Source organism: Adiantum capillus-veneris, chromosome 23, assembly GCF_014529385.1.
Source record: "Adiantum capillus-veneris isolate H3 chromosome 23, ASM1452938v2, whole genome shotgun sequence".
NCBI classification, from domain to species: domain Eukaryota; kingdom Viridiplantae; phylum Streptophyta; class Polypodiopsida; order Polypodiales; family Pteridaceae; genus Adiantum; species Adiantum capillus-veneris.
Genome location: NC_140953.1, coordinates 12,277,973 through 12,297,532, shown reverse-complemented (window position 1 = coordinate 12,297,532; position 19,560 = coordinate 12,277,973). Strand labels below are relative to the sequence as shown.

At 45.5% G+C, this 19,560-nt stretch overlaps 1 protein-coding gene across 4 annotated transcripts in view; it reads right to left on the bottom strand.

Annotated features, from left to right (window-relative positions):
* Positions 1-2,638: 2,638 nt before the first annotated feature.
* LOC147427423 (uncharacterized) overlaps positions 2,639-19,560 on the bottom strand; it is a 152,948-nt gene continuing 136,026 nt past the window's right edge. For 3 of the 4 annotated variants that reach the window (XM_086497699.1, XM_086497698.1, XM_086497700.1), the window contains one exon: positions 2,639-8,160. In XM_086497699.1, the coding sequence (XP_086353825.1) occupies positions 3,101-8,160 (5,060 nt within the window). In that variant the 3' untranslated portion in view covers positions 2,639-3,100. Of the gene's footprint in view, positions 8,186-19,560 lie in introns of all 4 variants that reach the window. The other variant, XM_086497701.1, reaches the window with a different exon arrangement.

The following is a 19,560-nucleotide window of genomic DNA, read 5'->3' as shown; positions in this document are numbered from 1 at the left end:
GGTGCAAAGTCGATGAGACTCCTTGCCAGTGCCCCAACATCTTGTCTCACAGCGTAGAGAATAGGAGTAAGATGAATGGAGGCAATGGTGCGGATCGCACTCAACGGGATGGGCTCAAGGATGTAGGGATAGGTTCAATTACCTCATTCAAAGAAGAAGAGAGATTTGTAGTTTGAGACAAAGTGTGTGGTGTAATGGCTAAAGGGAGAACCTCCGGATTTCTCCCAAGCCGTGATACATTGGCGTTGTAAGAAAGCCTCATTAACTTGGGAGTCGATCGATGCATCCTTGACCAAGTGACATGCATCCCATCTTCCAAACCATTTCTTGATGTCAAGCATCCACCCCGAACTGAGTATTGCTCTTGCATGTCTTTTGGACCTTTTGACTTGCTTCATATGCGATTCTTTGAAGTCGATACAAAGGGCTACATTGTGTCTTAAGCATGTACTCCACAACCCTTTGCATGCCCAAGACCTCAATGGGAAGTGATCTGAACTCAAGAAGTAAGAGCATGTGGGGTGTTTGTGTCTTGACTTGGAGAAAGTTAGTGAGAAAACGCTTTTGGACATTCTCATACTCTTTCCAAGTAGACTTCTCGATGCTACCACCTCACACATCCACTCCATAAAGAAGCACCGGTGTCACCAACGCGTCAAAGAGGTACTTTTTGAGAGCCCAACACTTGATCTCTCCAGCATTGCACATGTTCTCAAATGCATAATAAGCCCTAAGAGAGAGAGAGAGAGAGAGAGAGAGAGAGAGAGAGAGAGAGCCCTTTCAACTGGCATTTTTGAAATTGAAAACGGCACGATATTAAGCTGACACATTTTTCCCGATCACTGCTCCATTAACATGTCAAATGCGTTCTAATAATCACTCAATTTATTACAGCAAAAAATGTTGCCTTCTTGAAGCCATCGTGAAGTCTTCACCTTGTTTTAAGCATTCAAAAATACGACTCTAAATTTTTTGGGTATTTTTCATTAGCAAAAACATAAGTGAAGTCTAAGACATTTAGGCTATGGCAATGCCACAAATTGAAAGACCTACTACTTGACAACTTAACATGAATGTAGGTTCTTTTTTATTCTATATAAATTTCCACGAGTTTCAACTGTCTCAAGCTTTTTCCTGCTCACATGTTAAATTTTTTGATACGAGCTCAACTGGCATTTTTGAGATTGAAAACGACACGATATTAAGCTGAGACGCATTTTCCATGAACACTGATCAACACCTTTCATGGGTAAGGGAATAAGGGGAAATTTTGTCCCAAAATAGAGAAAAATATTGTAAAAACCCCAAAAATAAACCTAATTTTCTAAAATTTCCTCTTGGCAAATTCAAGAAAATGAATTTTGTATGTTTGGAAAAATGATTTTTCCCGAACACTGGTATTGATACTATTTGAAAAATGCACGATTACCCAACAAGCCCTCGCTAAGAGTGAGAGCTTCAAGCATGTATTATTAGTTTGATTGAGGACCTAATTAGAAGTATAGATACCTATAGGCTAGTTATAGAGAGGGCCCTCACAAGATGTCTACGGGCTACTATTGCTTGTGGTTGGCGACCGACCAACTGGATGGATGAAATACTCCTCGCTACATGAAGTCATGTAGTTTTCAACTACAATTATGTTTTGTAGAATCTCTTAGAAAATGTCTTGCTCCAACTTGATCACTGGGAAAATTTTGTAAGTGTGGCATGGGATTCAACTAGCAACTAGAAGAGCTAGTCACCTCAAGAGACCCTCAAAGCTGTAGAGAGTTCGAATTTCATCGTGAGACGAAGTGTAGCTATATTGTTTGAATTTCGTTTTTTCAAGGAAAATTTATTCACCTACAATTGGGTTACTTGCTGGAACCTCAACATCCTCATTGGCTTTTGTGTGTTTGGCCAATTGTGCTAGGTTTCCAAGTGATCCGGGGGGGGGGGGTTTTCTTCAAGAGCTTGATGAAATGGCCGCCAAAAATTGTATGAGAACATGAATTTTCAATGAGTATAGAGCTTGTTGCTTTCTTTAAGGTTTGAAGCACTTTTATCTAAAGCATGAATAGTAAGAGGCTCGCTTTGAGGTCCCTTTATAGCTTCATGATTGGGTGTTTCAAGTTTTGGGAGGATTTGGCTTTTCATAGGGGGATCCCTACTTTTATTTGAAGGGTAGTATTCTTTAGTTGGTGTGGTGCTAAAAGAGATGTCAAGGTACCTCCTCCTCTCTATATATTAAACGACGGTGAGTTTAGTATATATGCATGGGAGTCCGCGTCCGCCACCTCTCTCTCTCTCTCTCATTCATGACTTCAAAGGGAGCAGCTGGAGTGTTCTTTGGTGCAAGGAGTGCAAAAGGTAGCTCCCTTGTAGCACACATGCTTATTCCAACATATCAACAAATAAATGTCTTCAATGTGAGACTTTAGAAGGTTCACTTAATTTGAACAAACTTTAAAAAGCACAACTCAAGGTGATGGATATGTCTCATAAATAATAACCACATGTGTAGGTAGAAATTCCTAATATTCCAGTATAATTGCAACTTAGTTGAAGCATTGATGATATATTTTATTTCCTTAAGCATTTCTTTTTGCAGTTTCGATGTCTTGTAATTACTAGCTGGAGGGTTTTGAGCAAACACTTAAGTAATGAACATGCATTTGGAGTGTTCCATAGGGTGGTTCTCTACATAACATAGACCGCACTGCTATCTTATTTGGTTACTCTCTTATGCAACAATCTTTCTCCCAAGATGTCGAGTTGAAAAATACAAGGCAGGTTTAGGATTTAGGGTCTAAGGTTTAGGGTTTAGGCCGCCTGTCATCCCACTTTCCAAAAGCCTATATGCTCCACAGGCATTCCCTGTATGAATTGAATCAAATTAGACTCAAAGTGATGTATATCATGTGGAGAAAACCCGTATGACAAAGGAAGCCCACACTGAAATTGAAGCTCAAGGTGCATCGATTTTACTTGATTGTTTGAGGTTGTCATGTTGTTACTGTTACTATATTACAGAACTCTCATTAGTTTACACTATGGATGCTACTATTACTACACTGATTACCAGCCATCATCTTCCTCTTGCCTGGTTACGTTCTCTTCAGCTTCTCTCTCCCAATTGAGTCACAAAATCGTTGGCCTCTTCTTTGCTATCTTTCACTTTAACTTCTAAGCTGTCAATTACAACACAGCCATCTTGGCCTCCTTTAAATGCCTCCTTCGCAGCTTGTGGGTACTTCACTTCAAATAGATGCTCCAAGCATTTCCAATATGAGAAGTCTGTCTTCGAGCCATCCGTGCGCACCACCCAAAAGCAGTTCACCTGATGATCCGCATGAGAATCGATCATGATATAATCGACCCCACAGCCCAGCTTGGCTTCTTTCTCTCGATGATGAGCTAGAACTTCATCAAGAACAAACGCTGCATCATCAGGATTCAGCCTATCTCCTGGTTGATATCCACTGTGATGCAGGATTTTGTTGGTTGTCTTGTACAGCTCATCCATCTCAACGTACTCTGGCAAGCTTATGAGGGCTCGTAGACGAGGACGTCTGTTGTGATTCAAAGGAGAACTCCATACAGAATCTCTCCAAGAGTTACTACCATAGCCAGTATTGAACCTTTTGCTAGCTCTTTGATTATTGAGTTGATTAGAAGACCCATTATAATTAGGACCTTGGTCCCAATCATTAGTCTCACTACCTTTTGAGATGCCCTTTCTGTTTCCTAGTGGCACAGTGTTTGATCCTGAGGGCCCAAAGGTTCCACTTCGTCGCTTATCAGCATCCGCATTCTCTGACCAGTCAAAAGCACTTCTGCCTGAATGTCGGTTTCGAGGATTTTCCTCCTGCGTACTAGGTTCCCAGCCATTGCCTTTCTTGGATGTGCAATTCCAGCCATTACTGTCATCCATGGAAACCGTCTGTTCATCACAGAAATGAGGATTACTCTGAGGTACTTTATCATTGTTCCCCTTAGAGGTGTGCGTTGAGCCCCAACCAGAATTTGTGTTGTTCTCAATTGAGCACTCCCCCCATCCATCACCACCTCCTGAAGTACCTTCAGTTGTTGCTTCTCCCCATCCAGCATTACTTTCTGCTGGCATCCTGCTTTCCCATCCATTATGAGTGTCCTTCTGTGTGCCCTTCTCCCATCTACCAGCATTAATCTTGTTCCCCCATCCAATATTAGAGCCATTCTCCTTTGTTCCTTTTCCCCATCCACTAGAATTATTTCCCTTTTCTTTCCATTCGCAAGTAGCGCTATCTGTATCTTTTCCCCACCCCATATCAATGTCTTTCTGTACAGTTTCTCCCCATCCGTCGCGTGCTTTCTCCTCCCATCCGCCATCAACCTCCTCACACGTAGTTTGTTCCCATCCTGCTACAGCACCTTCCCTTGCTTTGTCCGATTCACTTGTTTTCTCCTCCGTCCTGTCCTCCCCAGGATTGCAAGAAGTGACACCCTTTTGCTGACTAGCAGAATCAACGTTATCGATAGCTTTCCACTCACGCAAGGAGACTCCACTTTCATTTCCCCAGCCAGAACTAGCATGTTTCTCTCGCATGCTTTCCTGACATTCACCTCGTTTGTCTCCCGATCCCTGAGCTCCACTATTTTCCCCCCATCTGGCATCAATCCTCTTCTCGATACTGCTCCCCCAGCCATTATCAACTTCCTCTTGTGCAGCAGTCTCCCATCCACCAGGCACAGGAGCTCCTTGTTCCCCTCCCCAACAATCACCAATCTTCTCACATGTACCACCACCTTTTTCCTCCTCCCATCCAGAGCAACTAAAATCCTTTCCTTTCGCCCAGCAAGATTCAACTTTCTTACCTATGCTTCTTCCCCACCCGTCATCAACTTTCTGCTGTGTGCTTTGACCCCACCCTCCTGTAGTACCATCCATCCTTTTGCCCCATCCACTATTACAATTATTTGGTCTCCCTCTACTATTAGCCCTTTCTTTCCACGTGTCATTCCTCCACCTTCCAGGATCAAAGTTCTTCCCTCCCCATCCACTGGCAGCAGGCCTCTGAGTACCTTCGCTCCATCTACTGGACACAGCCTTCCTCTCCTCTCCCCATCCATTAGCAGTGGCATGTTTCTCTTTTCCCCAGCCAGCATTAGCCTTCCAAAGTGTGCTGCTTTCGGATCGCATTGAAGTATCTTCTGTCTGAGTGTGCTTTGCCCAGCCACCTGAAACACCTTTTTCCTCATTTTTTTGATGCACACTCCTTCCCCATCCATTTTTACTGCCTCCCACGTGAGCGCCCCACTCCCATCCACTAGAAGCTGAAATTTCTTTAGGCTTGTCCCATCCACCGGCAACATTCCTGTCTTCCTCACTATTTCCTTGGTGTAAACTGCTTTTCCAACGACCAGGAGCACCTTTGTCTTCACCCCATCCACCACTATTTATTTTAGGTATGCTGCTTTGCCATCCATTTCGAGTGCCTTCATATTGAGAGCCCCTCTTCGTTCCACCAGAAGCACAAACTCCCTTCTTTTGTCCCCATCCACCTTTGTCATCACCCCATCCACCATCATTTCCTTTATTTATGCTCCTTTCCCATCCATCTTTAGCCCCTTCATCTGGTTTGTTGCCTCCATCCCATCCACCAAGAGCACCTTCGTCTTCTCCCCACCCGCAAGTAGCTACTTGAGGTACACAGCTTTCCCATCCACTCTGTGCGCCTTCCTCTTTTGCCTCACTCTCCCATCCGCCAGGTGCAGTAACTTCTTTCTTCTTTCCCCATTCACCAGTGGCACCTTCGTCTTCTCCCCACCCGCAAGTAGCTACTTGAGGTACACAGCTTTCCCATCCACTCTGTGCGCCTTCCTCTTTTGCCTCCCTCTCCCATCCACCAGGTGCAGTAACTTCTTCCTTCTTTTCCCATCCACAAGCAGCACCTTTTTCTCCACCAGGTGCAGTAACTTCTTTCTTCTTTCCCCATTCACCAGTTGCACCTTCGTCTTCTCCCCACCCGCAAGTAGCTGCTTGAGGTACACAGCTTTCCCATCCACTCTGTGCGCCTTCCTCTTTTGCCTCCCTCTCCCATCCGCCAGGTGCAGTAACTTCTTCCTTCTTTTCCCATCCACGAGCAGCACTTTTTTCTTTGCCAGAAGCAGAGACTTCTTTTTTCTTTCCCCATTCACCAGTGGCACCTTTGTCTTCTCCCCATCCACCATGATTTCCTCTTTTGTCTTCTCTCCACCCACCTGTGGTTTCTTGAGGTAGACTGCTTTCCCAACCATTCTGAGTGCCTTCCTCTTTTGCCTCCCACTCATAGGCAGAAATTTCTCCCTTCCTTTCCCATCCACCAGCAGCACTTTTGCCTTTACGAGATGCAGAGACTTCCCATCCATCAATGGCACCTTTGTCCTCTCCATACCCACAAACAGTTTCTTGAGGTCCACTGCTTTCCCACCCATTCTGTGTGACTTCGTCTTTTTCCTCCCTCTCCCATCCGCCAGGTGCAGAAAGTTTTTCCTTCTTTCCCCATCCACAAGCAGCACTTTCTTCTTTATCAGAAGCAGAGACTTCTTTTTTCTTTTCCCATCCACCAGCGGCACATTTGTCTTCTCCCAATCCACCATCATTTCCTCTTTTGTCTTTGCCCCACCCACCTGAAGTTCCTTGAGGTACACTGCTTTTCCATTCATTCTCAGTGCCTTCTTCTTTTGCCTCACACTCCCATCCACTGAGGGCAGAAACTTCTTCCTTCTTTCCCAATCGACAAGCAGCGCTTCTGACTTCACCAGAAGCAGAGACTTCCCATCCATCCGTGGCGCCTTTGTCGTCTCCCCACCCACAAGTAGTTTCTTGAGGTACACTGCTTTCCCATCCATTCTGCGAGACTTCCTCTTTTGCCTCCCTCGTCCATCCATCAAGGGCAGAAACTTCTTCCTTCTTTCCCCATCCACCAGCAGCACTTCCGTCTTTACCAGAACAAGAGACTTCTTTCCTCTTTTCCCATCCACCAGCGGCGCCTTTGTCTTCTCCCCATCCACCATCATTTCCCTTCTTGTCTTCACCCCACCCACCTGTACTTTCTTGGGGCACACTGCTTTCCCATCCATTTTGAGTGCCTTCCTCGTTTGTCTCCCTCTCCAATCCACCAGAAGAAATTTCTTTCTTCTTTCCAAATCCAATAGCAGCACCTTGGTCTTCTCCAACCCCACCCGAATTGTCTTGATGTAGGTCAGTTCCCCATCCTTCTTTAGTATCTCTATGTTGTGCCCCTCCCTCCCATCCACATTCACAGGCAGTTTTGTCTTTTTCCCAACCACCATTATTTGCTTGATCTATGATGCTTCCCCAAACTTCTTGAGTTCCTTCCTTGTTAAGGGTACCCTTCAATCCACCAGCAGTGCTTTTGCCTTCCCCCCATCCAAAGTCATTGCCTTGATGTGTGCTTCTCCCCGTTCCATTTCTAGTAGCTTCCTCTTGTGAGCCTCTCTCCCATTTTCGAGGAGCACTTTTGTTTCCCCCCCATCCATCGTTGATTTCTTGGCTTATCCTGCCTCCCCAGCCATTCTGAATGCCTCCCCCTTGAGAGTTCCTCTCCCAAGCACCAGGAACAGAAACACATTTCTTTCTTGCCAATCCCTTGCAAGTGCGATCTCCCCATCCACCAACATCTTCCTTGAAAAAGCTGCTTCCCCAGCCCTTCTCTTCTTCCTGCATGCTGCGTCCTCGACCAATTTGGCTACCCTCCTTTTTGATTCCTTTCTTCCAACTGCGACGCTCTTCCTCTTTTCCCCATCCCATGTCAAAGGTCGTATCCCCATCTGTTCCTTGCCTCCATCTCCAAGAGATGTCTTGCTTGTCTCCCTTTTCTCCCCATCCATCATCAGATTTCTGGTGTGTCCCTTTGTCCCATCCACGTCCAGATCCACTCTCTTCTCCCCAACCAGAATTCGTCTCAATTGAGGCGCTAGTTTCCCATCCACCACTCTGAGTATCTTCTTTCGTCTCTCCCCAACCACCATTGTCTTTCGGTAGTGTGGTGTTTCCCCACATGCCAGGATTATTCTTTTTCTTTGCACCAAATCTATACGAGTCGTTCCTTGTCTTCCAAACATCACCAGAAGCCAACCCCTTGTCATCGTCACCAATGAAGCCACCATCATTATTCAAATGTGCATATTCATCTGCAGCCCATCAATCATATTAAAGCTAAAAAAAAACAGAAACACGTCTCAGACTTAAATCGTCACATTTAGTAAAAAGTTCGCAATTTTCACAACAGAAGTACTAAACAACAAAAAATAACAACCAAAAGTGTCACGTGCACATCTAACCCTATGTGTACGTGGACAAGCTACTTCATGACAAGGGTTCAGTTAGCCTAGATTAGGAAGTGTTTTGGCACTTTTATGAGTCTATTCGCAGACCATGTATGTCCAAGCACTTAGAGTAGATGCATATCCTCTGGTTGCACACAGCATGATCATCAGATTACCATTAGAACCCATCCGGAGCATTTTTACAGTGCACAAACCTATTTTCCCTATTTTAGCCATTTTTCAATTACTATTAATAAGTGACTTTGTTGGGAAACTAGGTAGGGCAAATTGGCTAAGCAAATATATAAGAAAACCTAGCGCTAGCAGTTTCTGGCAAAAGAGGCAGCAGGAACCAAGTGTCCGACAGAGCACCTTCTTAGCAAGACTCCCCGGCAGGCAACCTAGCGTTTTCAGCCACCGAAGAAGCCAATGTTTTCAGCATTTGCAAATCAATCCAACGTTTTGCAGTTGCAGATGAAGCCTGGCGACAGCAGATCTTAGCAGACTTCCTAGCGTTTTTGCATCAAGCAGCAAATCAGCCCAACGTTTTTGCATTGCAGACCAACCTCAACGTTTTGCAGATTCCTGGCGACAGATCAGCATAAAGCACCAACATTTTGCATTTTCAGCACTTAGACTCCGTACGACAATCCCCAACCCTCATAGATCTCACCTTCCCGCAGCAGATCCTCGCCGCACGGTCAGATCAGCCTGCATTTGCACATTCAGCCTACTATTCGCAGATTTCAGCATCTGCGTTTTTCAGCGCATCGTCGTCGCATCGTCGCCATCGCCGTCGTCACTTACATAGAGTCAGAATTCAGCAGATACAAGATTTGTAGATTTTAGCCATTAGCGTTTTCAGATTTCAGCCCGTCTCATCGTCGTCGACATCGTCCGCAAGTCCATTGCATTCTAGAGATTTGTGCAATCAATAGTAGACCGCTCTCGCCATAGACAATGGGGCCTTCGGAGGAGGGTTTGACAACATTCTGGTGTCGTATTCTTCTCTCTCTATCTCTCAGTCTCAACACCTTCATTCACAGTTTTTATCCACTTTGTTTGTGATCACTTGCACTCTCTCACTAAGGGAACGGCAGGCTCTCCCTTTTGTAAGTAAGAGGAGCCCTTGAGCATAGTTCGTAGCACTCATCTTGAGCAAAGTTCAACATTCACTTTTGCTGCACCTTACATTGGTATCAGAGCTTTGGCAGTGTTCTGTATCACTCAAGGAAAGAACCACAACATTTTTTTTATTTATTTTTTGCTTGATGCGGTCGCACGTAACCCAAGTCTACTTGGGCGTGTCGATTCTTAATCGTGTTTTTGAAGAGTGATAGGAAACCCAAGAAAGAAGGGCTTGTCCGGCCTCCCCTTGTTCCTCTTTTCACTCATTGAGAGCGGACCGTGCACTTCGCGCCCGGCCAATCGACGTGAGGTGGGAAAAAGCAAGCTTGGTGTGAGCGCAAGGCCGCCAACGGGTGCGCCCGCAAGGAAGGGTAGAGCTCGAGTAAGAGAAGATCCTTCTCGAACACAGATTGCAAGCTAAAGAAAGACCTTAAGAACCTCAAGAACCAAGAACCCAAGTTCCTCATGGACTTAAGTACCCAAGATCTTAATGTATATGGTCATCACCTGAAGCAAAATGGATACTTTGCGTGAAGGTGATGAGCATGGAGGTGGAGAAGAAGAATTTTCCCCACCAGGAGGTTTTTCTGACCCTCCCCATCTACGCCAAGGGTTGCACCAAATCCTATGGAGGCTTTTGGTCAAGTCGATGATGTACATGATGTTACAACAAGAGGTGCAACGTGCTACCTTGGAGCGCGAGCGCGAAGAACCACGGTTAGCCTTGGAGCGTGAGCGTGAGCAAGCACGCTTGGCGGCCAAAGAAATATGGTTAGCCTTGGAGCGTGAGCGCGAGCAAGCACGCTTGGCGATCGAAGAAAGACGAGCGGCCTTGGAGTTAGAGCGTGAGGCACAGAAAGACCAACGCATGCAAGAGTTGGTCCTACAAGTACTCACCTCGAAGCCCGAGCCGGTCAAAGATGTTGGTAGTTCATTAAGTAGCACGAGCAGAGATTCAGACTCCAACAACCCCGTCACAGAGAAGATCACGTTTAGAAGTATGACGGTAAGATGGATGCTACTATTGTTCATTCTTTGTTGCATCAATTTTATTCTTACTTTGCGACAACTAAGAAGACAGGAAATAGCAAGGTTTTGACGACAGCCATGTACCTTGCCGGTGATGCCATTAATTGGTACCACGTATGGCAAGAGGCACAGTTGGCCGTGCACCTAGAGGAAGCCGACGGAGACGCGCCCCTTTCCTTCAATTGGGCCGACTTTCAAGACAAGCTCAAGGCGCGGTTTATGCCACCACAGCACCTAGCACGGTTGAAAGACGATTGGCGCAGTCTCAAGCAAAATGGTTTGCCAGTTATGTCTTTTTCTAATCGTGTTTTCCAGCTCGGCACCCAATTACACAAATCGGACGATGAGCGCAAGGAGGCTTTCATTTCGGGTTGGACGACTATATCAGGGTTGATGTCGACGTCCTCGACCCCGTAGATCTCAACAAGGCGATAGCGTTTGCTCTCGCACAGGAGATGAAGCACAATAAGGGAAAGCCAAAGGAAAACAAGACTTCTCAAAGTACCTCTCAGATTTCTCAAAACCCTCATAACAGTAAGAATGGTAACTCTTCTAACCAATCTTCCTCTAGTCTCTCAGAAAAGAACTCACAACATGAATCTAAGGGTAAAGCTAACACAATTGCTAAACCTAAGCTCACCCCAGATGAAAAAGCAGCACAAGGAATTTTATGAGGATACATCACATCAAAAGAACAAAGCATTTATTCTAAGGAAGGTCAATGTTATCATTGTCACATCAAGGGTCACATAAAAAGAACATGTCCTAAGCTTGACTCTAATGAATCTAAAGAACCCACAGAACCCACATCCTCGGTTAATGCCATAAATGAGAACACTCATGAGTCCCAAGTTTCTCATGATCCTCCCATTCATGAGCCTCTCATTAAGTGTTATGGTCATGTGAATGGTCAACACATGGTGGTCTTGTTTGATTCTGGTAGTATGCATGATGTGGTTAGTCCCTCTCTTGTCGAAAGAGCCCACTTGGAGGTTAGCAAGACATCTCCTTTCGAGGTGTCGGGCTTCGCTCCCGGTATGGACTCTCTCATTACAGGAGAATGCCTTGGTGTGTTGTTCATTGTTCAACAAGCGTCCTTCCGCAGGAAATTTGTAGTATCTCCTCTTTCAGGATGTGATATGCTTTTGGGCATTCGATGGTTTCGTGAGCATAACCCTCTCATTGATTGGGCAAAAATTACGTTCGCCTTAAATGCCAAAAGTGACTCTCCCATTGTCATTCGTGGAGAGGAAGTTGTTCATTCTTCGTCTCTCATTTCTAATGTGCAAGCGAAGCTTGAAAAGAATCAGGAAAGGGAGACTCTCTCAGTCTTTTCTTTTCCAAGGCACGACACACATGGTTCGCATGATACAGATGTGTTTATTCACAAGCATGATGATTTGCATGATGATTTGTGATTGTTCACAAGGATGATGGTTTAGTGGATACTTTGTCTAGTGAAGCTAACCTCATTGCAGATTCGATCAATCACGAAGAACCGATCTTGGCTCTCGAGGCGAGGTTCCAAGAACCCCCACAGGCAGTATTATGTGTGCGCATGATTAGTCAGCACGCATTGTTCGAGTGTTCCATTCGTGATGGTTTCCTGTATTTTAGTCACCATCTTTATGTGATCCCTTTTCATAGGCATGCCATATTGTACAATGAACACGATTCACTCATGAATGAGCACGGATGTATGCGGATTACTCATGAAGAGAAGAAAAGTTTGCATTAAAGGAATTCACATTCCATGTCTCTTCCTTGGCACGACACGGTCTCAGAAAGAGCACAAGAAGGATTGAGCATCAAGCATCGGTAATTCCATTGTGATTACCACAGTTGATAGATTTAGATAAAAAAGACAAGTTTCAATTTCATTATTTGCGTGTGTTTGATGAACGGTTTGGCACTCTATCTATATGTTCATCTACATTCCATGCACAGTCTTTAAAGAACACTAGAATTTTTCCAATCACTTTACATGGAATGGGTATGTTCATGTTTTTGTGTTGGTAGTGGTTTTAGGAATTTTCATCCTCGGAGATTCTTGAAGAAGGTCGACGCATGACTATAGACGAAGTTGAAACATTGTAGGAGCCACAGATGACTTTGTGTCGCTTTCGGCGTGGCCCAAAGAAGCAAGCGTTGCAGACCTGTATGAAGTTCAAGTATCGCATGACCCACGCATCAGAGTGGGCCTGCGAAGAGTCCTTCCCAGGATTCCAGACGCTGTTGGCGATCTCTCTCGACGCCATACAGTTTGGTACCAGTACCTCACTTTGAAAAGGAGGGGATGCCACGTGCACATCTAACCCTATGTGTACGTGGACAAGCTACTTCATGACAAGGGTTCAGTTAGCCTAGATTAGGAAGTGTTTTGGCACTTTTGTGAGTCTGTTCGCAGACCGTGTATGTCCAAGCACTTAGGAGTAGATACATATCCTCTGGTTGCACACAGCATGATCATCAGATTACCATTAGAACCCATCAGGAGCATTTGTACAGTGCACAGACCTATTTTTCCTATTTTAGCCATTTTTCACTTATTATTAAGAAGTGACTTTGTTGGGAAACTTGGTAGGGAAAATTGGCTAAGCAAATCTATAAGAAAACCTAGCACTAGCAGTTTCTGGCAGAAGAGGCAGCAGGGACCAAGTGTCCAACAGAGCACCTTCTCAACAAGACTCCCCGGTAGGCAACCTAGCGTTGTCAGCCACCAAAGAAGCCAGCGTTTTCAGCATTTGCAGATCAGTCCAGCGTTTTGCAGTTGCAGATAAAGCCTGGCGACGTTTTGCAGATTCTCGACGACAGATCAGCATAGAGCACCAACGTTTTGCATTTTCAGCACTTAGACTCCGTACTGCAGCCCCCAAACCTCACAGATCTCACCTTCCCGCAGAAGATCCTCGCCGCACGGTCAGATCAGCCTATGTTTGCAGATTCAGCCCGCTATTCGCAGATTTCAGCATCTACGTTTTTCAGCGCATCGTCGTCACGTCGTCGCCATTGCCGTCGTCACCGACATAGAGTCAAAATTCAGTAGATACACGATTTGCAGATTTCAGCCATTAGCGTTTTCAGATTTCAGCCCGGTCTCGTCGCCGTCCTCATCGTCGTCGACATCGTCGGCAAGTCCATTGCATTGTAGAGATTTGTGCAATCAATAGTAGACCGCTCTCGCCATAGAGAGTGGGGCCTTCGGAGGAGGGTTTGACAACATTCTGGAGTCGTATTCTTCTCTCTCTATCTCTCAGTCTCAGCACCTTCATTTACAGTGTTTATCCACTTTGTTTGTGATCACTTGCACTCTCTCACTAAAGGAACAGAAGGCTCTCCCTTCTGTAAGTAAAAGGAACCCTTGAGCATAGTTCGGAGCACTCATCTTGAGCAAAGTTCAACATTCACTTCCACTTCACCTTACAAAAAGACCATCACAAAGATATGTTTACTATCTCATGCTTGTTGAATTCAAGGGTGCAATATGCACACACAAAGCCTAGAGAAGAAGAAGAAGCTAAAGGGCACACAACACAAGAAGTAGTATGAAGATAAGAGATGCTGTAGGGTTATGCACATATACACAAGCCAGGGTAAAAACCTATATAGGGGAAAAGTGCCTCAGTGGTACTAGGTGTGTTCAAACACATCACTACCATACCATACTAGCAAATCTTCGTGGAAGTGAATATGAGCTAGAGTGAAATGAGCTGGCACTCGTGTATAAAGAAAAGCAAGGCTCTGTGAAATGTGATCAATCCACAAATAGAAGTAAGCCAAAAACTTTGCAAAAAACTTCAAATTTCTCACACAGCAAAGCCTTCGTGAAAAGTTCGGCATGGTTGTCCTGTGTAGACACATTAGCTAGAATAATTTATTCCATAGAGAGTCTCTCCCTGACATAATGGTAATGCACCTCAATGTGCTTGGTGCAAGCATAAAAGACGGGGTTACCCATAACTACCAATTCACTACTATGATTGTCAATGAAGATGGTGGTTGTAGACTATGTTCTAGTACCGAGATCAATCATAAGGGATCTAAATCAAACATACTCAATCGCAATTGTGAAAATTGCCTTATAGGGCTACTCCTCGCTCAACCACGATATGCATGAGTTACCACAAGCATGAAGCAAAAACCACTTGTAGGCATATTAGTGTCATAGCATTCGGCATAATCTAACTCCCAAAAGCATGTAAATATAGAGAAAATGACCACCATTTGGGATAAAATAACCCACGATGTACAGTGCCACTCATGTGGCAAAAGATCAGCCTAAGAGTCTCCCACTGCTTAGACCCTGGGCGCTTTCATCTGTCTCGTTCAGTCCGACAAGGATGTCTCCTGGCACCCTACTTCTTTCTGTTTTTTGTTGAGGTCATGTCTCTATTCTTGCGTAGCAAAACACCACAGTTAGGAGGTCTTGCTATGCCTTTGGCAGACTTGCCAGACTTGCTCGATCAGGAGTATGCAAATGATACTATGCTCTTTGTCGGATATGGCACACCCCCTTTGGACAGTCTACGAGACGCTCTTGCGACCTTTTGCTTGGCCAGTGGTACTCTCATCAATTGGCACAAGTGTAAGGTGCAGTGGAGTGAATGTTGATAGTGCTCACGATGAGTGCTCCAAACTGTGCTCAAGGGTTCCTTTTATTTACGGAAGGGAGAGCCTTCCGTTCTTCTTAGAGAGAGTGCAAGTGCAATGATCACAAACAAAGTGAATGCTATTGTGAATGAAAGTGCTGAGAGAGAGAGAGAGAGAGAGAGAGAGAGAGAGAGAGAGAGAGAGAGAGAAGAATACGACACCAGACGGTTCTCAAACCCTCCTCCAAGGGCCCCCCTCTCTATGGCGAGAGAGGTCTACGCTATAGATTGCACAAATCTGGTACAATGGTCTAGATGCAATGGACTTGCCGACAATGTCGATGACAATGATGACGACCACGACGGAGGACTGAAAATCTGAAAACGTTGACCTTCTGTTGAATACTGACACTGTGTCGGCGAGGAACGGCGATGGCGACGACTCGACAACGATGCACTAAAAACGCAGATGCTGAAATCTGCAATCAGCGGGCTGAAACTGAAACGCTGGCTGATCCGACGACAAGGTGAGAATTTGCTATGGGTAGGTGAGATCTGTGAAGCTAAGGGGTCAATCTGCAAGGGCTAAGGGCTAAAAACTGAAAACGCTAACCTGTATGGCTGGATCGAGCTGTGGAATGCTGAAAACGCTAGGTGGATCTGCAACTAGAAAACGCTAGAAGATCTGGAATCTCCAAGACATTGGCTGATCTAGAGCTCCAAAAACGCTAGCTCTCTTGATGGCTGAAAGCGCTAAGGCTATTTGCCGGTCTTGCTGAGAAGATGCACTACAAGTTGTTTGAACTTTTGCTGCTCTTCTGCCTTCTACTGGCGCCCCACATGCTCCCTTTATAGCAAGACAAGACTAGGTCGAGCAGTCTCCCCAACAGCCCAACGACCTTGAAAATGGCATAATAAATAAATAAATAAATAAAATGCCAGCAACTAAACTTCCCCCAAACTGTCATGGAATTTGGGTGTACTGCTTGGACAATGCACATGGTGGGTGATATTGGGTTGTGCAATCAGAGGATATGCAACTACTCTAAGTGCCTAAACATGCACGGCCTGCGGTGCCAGTAACACTTCCTAGGCTAACCTGAACCCTAGACCTGGGATAGCTTGTCCACATGCACATAGGGATAGATGTGCACGTGACAACAAGTCTTTTGGTTTTCTTGTTGGAGTGGATGCAGATTGTCAGTGGAGTGTGCAGGATAACTTCACATGGCAACCTAGAGGGCAGATTTGCACATATTTGGGTTTCCATGTTGGCATCAATGTGTCAGATGAGCAACAGTTTGCAAACGTGCTATAGTCTATCAAGAAGAAACTTTGCCATTGGTCTTCCTTGCATTTAACTCTGGTTGGCACAGCCCTTGTGGTGAATCAAGTTCTTCTTGCGACGGCTTGGCCATTGGTCTTGCTTGCATTTATCTCTGGTTGGCAGAGCCCTTGTGGTGAATCAAGTTCTTCTTGTGGCGGCTTGGTTCATTACATCTTGCATGACTCGTCACTCATGCATCATGGCATGTTTGAAGCACCTTGTACATTGTGGGGTGACCTAGATGGCTCTACACACACTCGACCACGAGTCCATTGGTACACAGTCATTTTGCCTAGAGAGGAGGGAGGATTGGGGATTATTGATCTAGAGATGCAAAGCAAGGCATTGCTTGTGAAGCTGATAGCAGAGGCTGAAAATAACCAAAGAAGTGCAAAGATCCAAACTTGACAATATGTGTCCTTAACTTCGCTGCTTGTCCAAACAGAAAGAATAAGATTATCACCTTTATCATGCATAGCTTGGACAACAGCTATGACATCCCTACTCACGTCGTCAGTGCCCAAGAGTAGGTGCGGGCTTGCTTAAGATCAAAACATCCAAAATAGTGTGTTACTAAGGCAAACAATAAGTGGCTTTTAAGCTCCCCACTTTTAATGAATTTACTACTGATTATTTTGAACATTCCAAAGGAAGAAACATTGAAAATAAACTTACTACGATGCAAAAATGAACGATACATCTCGTTTTGGCTCTCTAGATACTTCTGGTGTTTAGCACCCGACCATCAGATTCATCTTTACAGATGCACCCTTGGATACGTCTCATTTTGTCATCATTTACACGCTCCTTGTTGCGGATTTGGAAGGAATTACGTCTTGCTTTGATTTGCCACCGCCTTGGTGTGTCGAGGAGGTAGTGAGGTAGCCCCTTGTATGGAATGCATATGTGACAAATTTAGAAGGCCGTCAGTTAGACGAGAGGACACACATTGACTAGGCTAGATGGGATGATGGGTTGCACGCTCTTTACACCATTGGTCAGAAGCTTCCTTGGTTGGGGCAGAGGTTATTGGAGCTACCTACGGGATCCGCACAGGGGTTGTTCGTATGAGAAAGATTGAAGAGGCTATTCCACCCGATTGGCACCCTCTCATTGGGGGAGAGACTCTTTTACCTTCTCATACGGATGGTGAGTGTATTGCGGTCCTCACTTGGGAGACCCGATTGCTGCTCAGCAACAGAATCTCGTCTTTAGCATTGGGGAGACTTGGCCATCATGGACGTCACATCATATTGGAGTTTCAAGGTGAGATTTCGCCTAATCAACAGTTGACTCCCCATTGGCAGCAGCGTGTTGGTAGGCTCTTTTCGAAGGAGGTTCTGTGTTGACCCTGTTTTCACTATTGAGGAGGCACCATTTTGGAGACTGTGGATTTGGCAAAGAAAGCCACTTGATCAGTTCGAGTGGGATCCTGGTGAGTGGCAGTGGCCTTTGTTGAGCCATGACGGAGTCTCTCTATCCTTTCTTGAGTACTTTGTTTCCCTTGGGACGACACTTCTTTTGTAGACTCGACGCCCTCCTCACCGTCCACGCCAGACCGAGGTTTGGCAGGAGCAACGCATCCTCCCCGCCTTCCAGAGACACTTTTGGTCATGCGTTTGGACGCTCCGGATCAGCGGCGCAAGATATGTTTTTTCATGTGGATGATAGCACATGCAAGATTGCCTGTTGGTACTTGGTCGGCAATCACTAAGTCATGACCCGACTTGTTAGAGATGTACATCAGAGACTAAGTCTTTGAGGCACTGTTTCTGGGTTTGTCCTTTTGCGCAGCCAGTGTGGATGGCAGTGTGGATGGCGGTTTGTTGTTTGTTAATTCGAGTGGGCGTCCACGATGGCTTCGTGACGTGGGGGCAATTGCAAGGTCACACACCTTTTTCCAGGGCTTGCCCACAGATCCCGTGTTCCTGCTTACTCCCTTGGATTATATATCGGGCACTCTTTAGATGATCCCAATACACGTCATCAGCTGGATTTATGCCAGCGACACAACATTCACCATGATATGCAGCATCACACTTTGGACCATGTGGAAGGCTCGATGCGCCCGCATTCTCGGCTCATAGTCCTCCCCTACGTCCACCATTTTGACATCCATCTGGACAGAGCTGCTGCATACTCTTCGCAGTCAGTGGGATTCTTCAATCAGCTCCTCCAAGGCAACGGAGCAGCACCCATGCCTCTTTCTCCACACGGGCGCGGTCATTAGTCTTCTTCCGTCGAGATCTAGGTCACATCACATGGCATTATGCACCCCCAGAGTGGTTCATTCTACATTCATTATACAGACCACCTTGACATTTACATAGCCTACACATTGGTTCTCCTCTTTTGTACTTCCTCTGGAAGATAGGCCATTGAGCATCTCTTGAGGTCTCTTATGTACACAGAATACAACCCCTTTTCCATGAGAGAGAGAGAGAGAGAGAGAGAGAGAGAGAGAGAGAGAGAGAGAGAGAAATGAAATGAAACTAAACATCTTCAAAAGGCCAAAATGATCTATGAGACCAAACTGATACAATCTTGGTGGTTCTAATCCAATGTCTGGGTACCAAAATAAAAACAAAGTGAAGTAAAGTGTGAGACTAAAAACATCATCATCATCAGTGCCCGAGGATGCCCAACATCCGGCATTGTCCAAGAAAGTATTGCATCGGTCGCTGAAGAGCTTCGCATGTCCACCTCTGTAAATAGTTGTACTAGGCGTCTCACATGTCCTGCTAGAATAGTCCTGATCCTCTCATGGAGCCTTCGTCGATGTCGTGGTCGCCCTCGTAGACTTGGGCATCTAGCTCTCCCGAGCTCAATGGCTCTGTCAACTAATATATCTCATATAAGCGGGCTCTCAAGTCTATTGTGGAGCATGCTCGTCTGGCTGTTGAGTCCTTGCTCTAAAGAAGTCAGTAATCTCCCTCTGTGAATGTCTCCCATTGCCTGATCTCCTCAAGAGACTCTCCCTGTGTCTGTGCAGCTCTAGCAAAAACAACCCAAGGCATTTCTGATCCTGATATCTCATGACTCTAGCCAATGGTCCAAAGCCTCTCTGAATAGACAACGAAAGCGGCCTCATATCTCATAGTATACCGGACAATGACAAATGTGATGCAACTTTGTCTCTGGCTCTATATGACACAATTGGCATATCCTGGCCTCTCCTGGTACTCTCCTAAA